General features: G+C 40.7%; 2 protein-coding genes across 2 annotated transcripts; both read left to right on the top strand.

Annotated features, from left to right (window-relative positions):
- On the top strand, window positions 1-957 carry LOC139458668 (neuronal acetylcholine receptor subunit beta-4-like). The gene has a single exon (XM_071240082.1). It carries the CDS (start codon window positions 1-3, stop codon window positions 955-957), a length of 957 nt encoding a protein of 318 aa, XP_071096183.1.
- Window positions 958-7,640: 6,683 nt separating this feature from the next.
- On the top strand, window positions 7,641-8,768 carry LOC139458667 (neuronal acetylcholine receptor subunit alpha-6-like). The gene has a single exon (XM_071240080.1). The coding sequence runs from the start codon at window positions 7,641-7,643 to the stop codon at window positions 8,766-8,768; it is 1,128 nt and encodes a 375-aa protein (XP_071096181.1).
- The last annotated feature ends 1,097 nt before the right edge of the window (window positions 8,769-9,865 follow it).

The raw sequence follows: 9,865 nt of genomic DNA, 5'->3' as shown, positions 1-9,865 counted from the left end.
ATGTTACCAATGTCCATCTCCAATCTGAATGCTGCCGAGCAGACATTCACTTTCAGTGCCGATGTCTCGATGAAATGGTTCGACAACAATCTAGCTTGGAACAAAACTGAGTATGATGATATTGAAAACGTGACCATCTCTGCAGCCTATGTGTGGACACCTTCCGTGATCATCCCTAACGGTATTGACAACCTTGTACCGACTTCAGTGCAATCACCGGGGATTCAGAGTACAGGAGAAGCAAGACTTCTATTCCTTGAAAGTTTCAAGACCAGTTGTCAAATAGATATCACTCTGTACCCGTTTGATCAGCAGCGATGTAGTATCCTATTCACGCCTGTCAATAGTTACACGCTTGGAATACAAAAGACTGGTTCTTTTATAGAGTTCCTTCCGACTTTCTTCATTGAGAACAGTGAATGGGATTTAGTTGACGTACTTGCCAATGTTGTAGACGTCCAAATGGAACATATATCAAGTGTTGCATCGTTTGAGTTTCTACTGAAACGCAAGAGCATGTTCTATGTAGTGAGTATCATCTTTCCTATGGCTCTTCTCTCTCTGCTCAACGCCTGCGTGTTCCTCCTACCAGCTGATTCGGGAGAGAAGATGTCCTACCTCATCTCAATATTTGTGTCCTATGCAGTGTTCATGAACTTCGTCAATGACTCGATCCCCAAGTCTGGAGACGTGTGTCGACTGTCTGTGTACCTGACCCTCATCCTCTGTCAGAGCTGCCTGGCTATCATCACCACCATGGCCACACTCAACGTCCGCAATAACCAGTTCTTATTTCAGACGAAGACAGATGCTCAGCCAGCGAACGCTAAGTTAAACAGCAACAGCACAGCACGTCTGCATGTGATGTGTGCTTCAAAGACCCGCCGTGCAGACCACGTATTCTTTGGGATGTTCCTGTTTCTGGCACTGATGTCCCTGCTGGTGTTTTGTGTATAAGGCCTTTAACGTTATGTCATTTGCATTTTAAATGTGGGATTTGTAGTGATGTAATGTGATGTGTCGATTCCTTTAGTAATTCATCACCCTGTGACAAATGGCATATGTGTTGACCAGTGTAGACTGTCTTGTGACGTTCCCTGATTTTTGACCTCTTTGCTTCTAGTCAATAATATGTTGTGTTTGTATTGATTTTGGAGAGTCCGAACGTTAATAGGAACTTTTTAGGCATTCCTAATTCAAGTTTAACTTAGAGTGCATGGTAAATGTATATTTCATTTGAATGGTGTATGTCATGGAATCTGGTAAGGTGAACCAGTGAATGGAACGACCTGTGACAGTGAGGCATAATGACATGTCAGTAACAAGAGGCCCATAGTCCCTGTATCGCTCACCTTGATATTTACGCAATCATGACAAAGTATACTTTTGCATTGTACGTGTATATAATACTTGCATTCCTGTCATTATACTGTCAATTGTACATATGATTATACTGCGATCCAAACTGTGTCCAAGTTATAAACTCATTTTAGCCCCGCCACAGCAATATAGCCAAACTACCCCTATTTAGCCCCGCCCCTCAGCCTCTTTTTGGGTTCAGCCCCACAATCTGTACAATTTTGAATCCTCCCCACCAGAGAATGCTTCCAACCAAATATGGTTGATATCTATTTCTTAGTTCCAGAGATGAAGTCGCTTAAAGCAATAATGCCAAATTACCCTTATTTGACCCCGCCCCTCAGCCCCTTGGGAGCTACCCCCACCATTTGTACGATTTTGAATCTTCACCGTAGGAGAATGCTTCAGCCCCATCATTTGTACAAGTTTGAATTCCCACCACCTGGGGATGCTTCCAGTCAAATTTCGTTAATTTCCTATTAGTGATTCAGAAGAAGAAGTCGTGTGAATACATTGTTGACGTATGGATGACGGATCGGGTGAGCTAATGACATAATTAGCTAAGCCATTGATCCTGAACACCCAATCTTGTTAAGCCAGACAGTACACAGAGCAAATCATGCAGGACTTATGGGTTAAATACGGAATGATATTATGACTTACAGACGTTGGGAGCTGAGAGAAGAAATGAGCTCTTCCATCAGGAAAATGCACAAATCAGTCATGGCTACATTGGCTACAATGAAAAATCTACGAGTGCAGGTTTCAACTCCTCACTTCCTTCATGTCCCAGAAGCTGAAGGACTTCTACAAACCATCTTTGGCAAAAGTGAATGAATGTGAAAGCGGATTCTGTCTTTCAGAAATCAGAAATCAGAAATCGACCCTCGTATATCAGACGTTATTGTTGCACACAGTTGTTATGCCTTCGAGTGAGTGAGTGAGTGAGTGAGTGAGTGAGTGAGTGAGTGAGTCGCTTTTATTCCAGCAATATCACGTCCGGGTACACCAGAAATGGGCTTGACACATTGTACCTATTTCGGGAATCGAACCCGAGTCTTCGGCGTGACGGGCGAATGCTTTAAACACTAGGCTACCCGACCGCCCCTTATGCTTTCGAAAAACAGAGGTAATTAGTAATTGGTGTAGCTTTGACCGAGAAATGTGCATGTTTGTGGTTTTATTCCACACGACCCTTTTTGGATATTTTGTTATACCACATTTCTGGCAATTGTCTGATAACATTATAGTCTCGTGCTGATCATTACATATGCAGGGCATGTTAGGAGTTGACTCTAAACCAGTTTTGGTTAATAACCAAGTGTCACCAAAGCAATAAAGATCATGATCAAGCTACACCTGGGAGCCCAAAAACAGTAACCGCCATGGGGCCTACCTTTCCATGGTTATTTGCACTACAGTAAACTACGGTTATAACGAACTCAAAGGGACTACTAATTTTAGTTCGTTATAACCGTAGTTCGTTATAAGAACATATACAGCATGACTACAGCTAGTAGTCGGGACCAGAAAGTAAGTTCGTTATATCCGTCAGTTCGTTATAAGCGTGTTCGTTATAACCGTAGTTTACTGTACTTCAAACAACACAGTGTGACAGATATTGTTGTTTTGTTTTTCAGATATTTCATATGTTTCATTCATTTGTATTGATTATCGTTAATTGGGTTCGTGTCAACTTTCTACCAATGGTATTGCTGTTCGACCCGCTACCCTCAGGAGACAGTAGCTTAAGTCAACCTGGTCCATCTACGATGTTATGCGCTTAATCCTGATTCAATACCTTCTGAATTAGAGCAACTGTAATTTTTCTGTCTATATGTGAACTTTGTGTAAATGTATAAAATGTCAAAATTCATGAAGGGTGTCATGTAGTTTATCATTACCACTGTTTGCATATCGAAGACCGCGAGCAGGATGTGCTTTTGAAAAGGAATTTCATGGAATTCGTGCTTTACCAAACCCTTTTATAAGTATTGATAACAATACCGTGTTGAAACATGGTCAGTTATGTGTCAGTTGTCATTTTGTAACTTTTACTATAAGAAGTAAATTCTTAGCATATGCTCTTCATTATTGCTTGTGCAGTTAAACATTAGATCAATCTTAAACTAGCCAGTCAAACAAATCAGTATCCTATGACAAGAATGGACACACTGAAAACTGTCAAGGAACTCATCTAGTCATAATTATCAACTGCTAATCGTTGCAGATTCCTCCGAGAAACTTAAAAGGTCCAAAAGGACTTCCTGTAGTTTGTTACTTTTGGTTCCTGGCAACTTCACAGTATTCAATCACCAAAGAGCTACCAATTCCTAAATCAGATGAAGCGAAGATTTGCTTTATTTCTGGAACGGGTTGCAAAGGATTCAAATCACGGTCAATTTGTCAAACAAATATGTGTCGCCAGGTAGATGTTCATTCCGTTAGAATGTAGGCTCAAATTTACAACATACACTTGACCTAACTGTGCATAGTAAACACTATGTGCAGTTACAAATAACAGTCATATTTATTTATTTGTTCGCTTAGGACTGGAAGTGCTAGTTTAGAACGTTCGTCGGTATTAATAGCGACATTGGTTCCGTGGGTTCCACATTGGTTTTCAGCATTGCATGCTATATTAGGTCAAACTTCAGCCATCCATAGTGTAAGTTTATTAATTATATACTTCGGAAATCTTTAGATGTACTTTGGATTTAATCATTGCTCTATTTTTTGTTTATTCAGTTTGTGAAAAGTCTAGTGTAATGTATCATCAGAAACCACGTGTAAACTTTATGATGCGCACTCAATATCTCCACGTAGTTTTTTCATAGATGTTTGCTGTATGCTGTTTGTAAGCTTAATGATTGCTCTGACGCTTCCCTCAGTGTTTATGCTATGCTGAGATGACTCGGAGTTATATAAAGTTAAAGTCTACCACACGGTAGTAAAAGTGCCCGCATACATGTGTTTTCCTTATTGCAAAAGGAGGGGACAAGGGTGGACCAGTCGTCTATGTCGTTGTGATTCGCTGTGTAGAGTTGCGTCCCTTGGGCACCCTAGAAACCTATGATTGTGGGTTCGAATGCTGGTTCGCCCCGATTATGTTTATAGGTTTGTCAGCACCATACCCGTGCTCGTGGGTTTCACCGAAGTGGTAAACGTCTGAGACCTGCATCACTTCAGGCTTTCCTCCCACACTAAGCTGACACGTCGTGATATAACTGGAATACTGTTAAAAGTGGTGTTAAACCCACCTCACGCAATCACTCAAGACCAAAAAGACCTTTACCAAGCAAATTAAACACAACATTTTGCTTGATGAATGATTTCTTCGTGCACAAGTCCACCAAACAGTGTTTAACAATACAGTTATATCGCCAGCCAACCTCCAATAGCTAGCAGTTCGCGTAGCACCCAGATCAAACTGGATGAAATCTGGAAAATACTGTGTTACAAATGATAACCATGTTTCCATCAATCCTATAAAGTCAATGTTTTCGACAAAGAACAGAAAATCAAGGTCTCGCAGTTTACTTTGAATTTGAGAGACCTTCAAAAATATGAAGTGTTATAGTGTAAACAGTGTTATAGGTAACAGGCTGGGATGGATGACTGATATGGTTGCCATGTCCACACACCTATTTTATTCTCATAGGATACTGTGTTCTGTGAAGTAGAGGATTCCTTCTAAGAGATCCCAACTATATCTTTTGATGTACTTCTCGATGGGTCTTGATAGGAATCGACAATTACACGAATCTTGGAGCATATTTACCTTGTCTCTGAGAATTGCCAGGCCACCAGAGTCATCAGTATCTTCACGTTCATCTTCTGGTTTATTTTGCCTTTCATAAAATGCATCAATGTCCAGTCTCAAAGATTCCTGTTCATTTCAATGGATCAATATAAGTTTCCAGTTCATTGACACACTTGTTGAGTGTCAAGTTCTATGTCTTTTATGTCTTTCGAAAGATCACACTTAACTGAACGAAGCTCGTCTGAAATCTCCGATTAAACTGACGTCAATTCGGTGCATTCAGAGCTCAATATCCCAGCAAAGTAATAGTTCCTCAGATAATTTATATATAGGTTTACTTACAGACATGATGCTGCAGAGGACCATGCCTGTGACGAAGAGCCGATAGCGAACACTGTCCCATGACATCACTTCAAGTACAGGGTTGATGGCTGCATATTGCCGACTTGACGGGTTCCTCTCAGCTGGCAAAAAGTACCAGCCTCCAACCCGCAATCCTCCACTGTGATACCCATTTTAATGATAGGATATCCAGGATATAAAAATTGAACAGTCCTTTATAGTTTGGTAACTTAAAAAAACTTTGAATGTTTAGCTCTGATCACACAACTTTTGAGGAACGTTGAAATCCTCGCAGAAAGGGCATGCTCGATTGTACCTCAAATTTTGAGGAATGCTGACTCCATTGGCTGGAGCTGTTGCAATTTTGCTGGACAAGTTGACCATTGGAATGTGGAAGTCATCTCTTTTGTGTGGATACATTTGTACATTGCTTTTCTCCTCTTCTGTTATGCTGAGGCAAGGCGTCATTCACAGTCCTGTTCCTCTCCTCATACCTATACAAGCTGTTGCAGTGGGTGTAACATCACGTATAGATTTTACCTTATATTCTTTACAGGTACCACCATCATATACTTTTCGACATTCTGATCTTCAGGCACTTTATGACCAACGTCCTAAACCCTGTGTTATCATGGGAGATTTAAATGGCCAAAACCCACTTTGGGGGTAGTAATGACAGCATTTCTTCTTAAATAACAACTTATCCATTTGAAATGATGGTTCTGAAACATATCTGCATCCTGCAACTGAAATGTACCCTTGTGTGGATTTGTCAGTTGTAGATTCTAATTTACTGAGTGAATTTGAATGATCAGTCCACGATTACTTTTGTGGAAGTGACCATTGTCCTACCCTTTTAAAATCTGTGACACCATCTGATGTACCTCCGTCATCGAAATGGAATGTCACTTAGGCCAACTGGGCTTAAAATAAAATCCTTTGTACTAACAAACTAAAACCTGATGCTTTTATTAATGTTCCCGACACAAAAGAAATTTTCTCTGATGAACTGAATAAGATAGTTGATGACTGTGTCCTCACATACGTAAACCATGGTTTAACAACGACTGCAAACAAGCTAAGGGGGTAAGGAAAAAGGCTGAACAGTATTTCCGACGCCATCCAATGGTCCAATCTATGGACCCTAGGCCGGCCTAAAAAGCTGGCTGTGTCATGTCAATGGGTTTCGCCTATGAGCGGGAAATATAGGAGACTACATCTTTACTATATTTTCAGATTTACTTGACTGTTCAGAAGTAGACAGCTGACTTAAACATTTATTCGTATTTTACATTGTATATGCATCCTATGTTTTCAGAAATCATTCTGGTTTAAAATGAGGTAATTGGAAGAAATATAAGAAAGTTATTTCAAAAAAGTTGTGACTGTTAAATATATATTCTACATTAGTGATCGTTTATTGAAGTGAAGTAACTGTTAACATTTATAAAGCAATATATCACCTATAAACTCAATTCTCTTGCCATTATCGAAATATTTTCATAACTTTCAAAACTACATTATTCAACAACTTTTATCGAGTAAAATATCGAGCACAGAGTATATATTCTCTACCGATGTACATCTCAATCAATATACAATAATATTAGCAAAATATTGCTTTTATGTACTTTTAGGTTACGATACCTTTTAAGAGTAAAGATCTGAGATATCGTACTTGAAAAAGTTATCGCATATACATTGAATACATACTAATGCCCGTGGCTCACAAACTCTGTGTATATTGCAAGAAGTATAGATGCAATAATCCCCCTGAATTGTGAAACAATTGTCCATTAACAATGTTTTTCAAATACTCAACACTGAGTTTATCAGTGCAGTTTCCATGACATTACCATTTCCACTGCTGGTGCGTAACAGCATGATTCAATATCAAGTGATTGCTCTCGGTTGTCAGAAGGTGGGGGCAGGTGTGTTTCTTGACAGAAATAGCTCAACATTTGTTTATCAAGCGCCATCTCCAAAGGATGTACTCAAATCTCCTGACATTTATTTCCCCGTTTAATGGATCCGTGTGCACATATATTCCAGCCATTGTGGCAGTGTACAATCGAATCAGAGTCACTGTAGTAACCTGAGCAACTGCTGAGATACAATAACGCCCACATATTGTATTTTCATGACATTGCAGTCATCACCACTGAACACTGAAATCATGTTTCTCAAGTCAGCAAGAACGCTGTCTTTACTCATTGCCATTTTTGGCTCATGTATCTCTAATACAACCCAGTCGACATTAAGAAGACTGAAGACATATCTCCAAGGGCACACCGCTACAGCTGGCATCACTGTTCAACTCCAGGTTGACAAACAGGTCAACATAAGTTTGTTGCCAATGTCCATCTCCAATCTCAATGCAGCCGAGCAGACATTCAGCTTCAGTGCCGGTGTCTCGATGAAATGGTACGACAACAATCTAGCTTGGAACAAAACTGAGTATGATGATATTGAAAACGTGACCATCTCTGCAGCCTATGTGTGGACACCTTCCGTGATCATCCCTAACGGTGTTGACAACGTTGTACCGGGTTCAGTACTATCTCCTAAGATTCAGAGTATAGGAAAAGCAAAGCAACTAATCGTTGAGAGTTTCAAGACCAGTTGTCAAATAGACATCGCTTTGTACCCATTTGACCAGCAAAGATGTAGCATTCTGTTCATGCCTGTCAATAGTTTCACACCTGGACTATATACGACTGGTTCTATAATAGACACTCTACCGACTTTCTTCATTGAGAACAGTGAATGGGAGTTGGTTGACATACATGCCAAGGTTATAGACGTCCAAATGATATATATATCAAGTGTTGCATCGTTTGAGTTTCTCCTGAAACGCAAGAGCATGTTTTATATAGTGAGTATCATCTTTCCTATGGCTCTTCTCTCTCTGCTCAACGCCTGTGTGTTCCTCCTACCAGCTGACTCGGGAGAGAAGATGTCCTACCTCATCTCAATATTTGTGTCCTATGCAGTATTCATGAACTTCGTCCATGACTCGATCCCCAAGTCTGGAGACGTGTGTCGACTGTCTGTGTACCTGACCCTCATCCTCTGCCAGAGCTCCCTGACCATCATCACCACAATGGCCAGACTCAATGTCCGCAATAATGGTCTCCTATTTCAGACCAAGACGGACGTACAGCCAGCAATCGACAATGCAAACACGACCAGCACTGAACGAACGAGTGTAAAATCTGCGTCAAATGTCCGCCACGCAGACTACGTTCTGTTCGGCATGTTCCTGCTTCTGGCTCTGATGTCCCTGCTGGTGTTTTGCGTATAAGACAGCATTCGTCTAGAGCTCAACATCCAATTCCCCTGTGTGATGGAAGGTCTGTGGTGTAATTATCATTTATTCAAATGAGCATAGAGTTATTCAGTGACATGTAGTGATTCCTTCAGTAATTATTCTCTCTGTGATCAATGAGTGAGTGAGTGAGTGAATTGGGTTTAGCGACGCTTTTAACAGTATTCCACCTATATCACGGCGTAAAATGTGCTGAGATACGATACAATGGAACGATTAAAAAATGACCACACCACGGCTTCGCGTCCAAGATTACTGCACGTAGCTACGAGCATGTGTGTGTCTGCTTGAACTGATGCCAATTTTAGCCCACTGAGACAAGTTTAACAAGAATAACCAACTCAACACAGTATACTGACTCAAGTGGAAATCCATGGCTGCACACGTCAGGACTACGTCTTCTATATGAGTGAGTGCTAGCTGCTAGCTATTGGAGGTTAGCTGGCGGTATTACTGTATTGTTAAACGCTGTTTGGTGGACTTGTACATGAAGCAATCATTCATCAAGCAAAATGTTGTGTTTAATTTGCATGGTAAACGTCTTTTGGACCTTGAGCGAGTGAGTGAGTTGGGTTTAACGCCGCTTGTAACAGTATTCCAGTTATATCACGGCGTGTCAGCTTAATGCGGGAGGAAAGCCCGAAGTGATGCAGGTCTCAGACGTTAACCACCCACGAGCAAAAGTATGGTGCTGACAAACCTAGAAACATAATCAAACCCACAATCATAGGTTTCTGGCGTGCCTACGGGACCCAACTCTGCTCAGCGAATCGCGGCGCCTCAGACGACTGGGCCACCCGTGACCCCTGAGATCAATGACATGCACATGAGTGTAGATGTGTGTGACGGAGATTCTCCTGTTGCCTTCAATGTGATTATTTGACTCATGTACTGACAGTCAATATGTTGCGCTATTTTTTAGTTGAGATTTCGAATTTTTTAGGGACTTTTGTATATATTCCTAAATCAAATTTACCTGACAGTGAATGTTTTTAGTGACAGGCTGTATATAATTGAATGCTTTTCCACATATAACATTAGTCAACTGAGCAAATTATGTCTCTGTGACAAGT

The sequence above is a fragment of the Haliotis cracherodii genome, unplaced genomic scaffold (genome assembly GCF_022045235.1).
Source record: "Haliotis cracherodii isolate W230 unplaced genomic scaffold, xgHalCrac1.p SCAF_13, whole genome shotgun sequence".
NCBI classification, from domain to species: domain Eukaryota; kingdom Metazoa; phylum Mollusca; class Gastropoda; order Lepetellida; family Haliotidae; genus Haliotis; species Haliotis cracherodii.
Note: the sequence above shows the minus strand (reverse complement) of the source record. Positions and strands in the feature narration are given on the sequence as shown.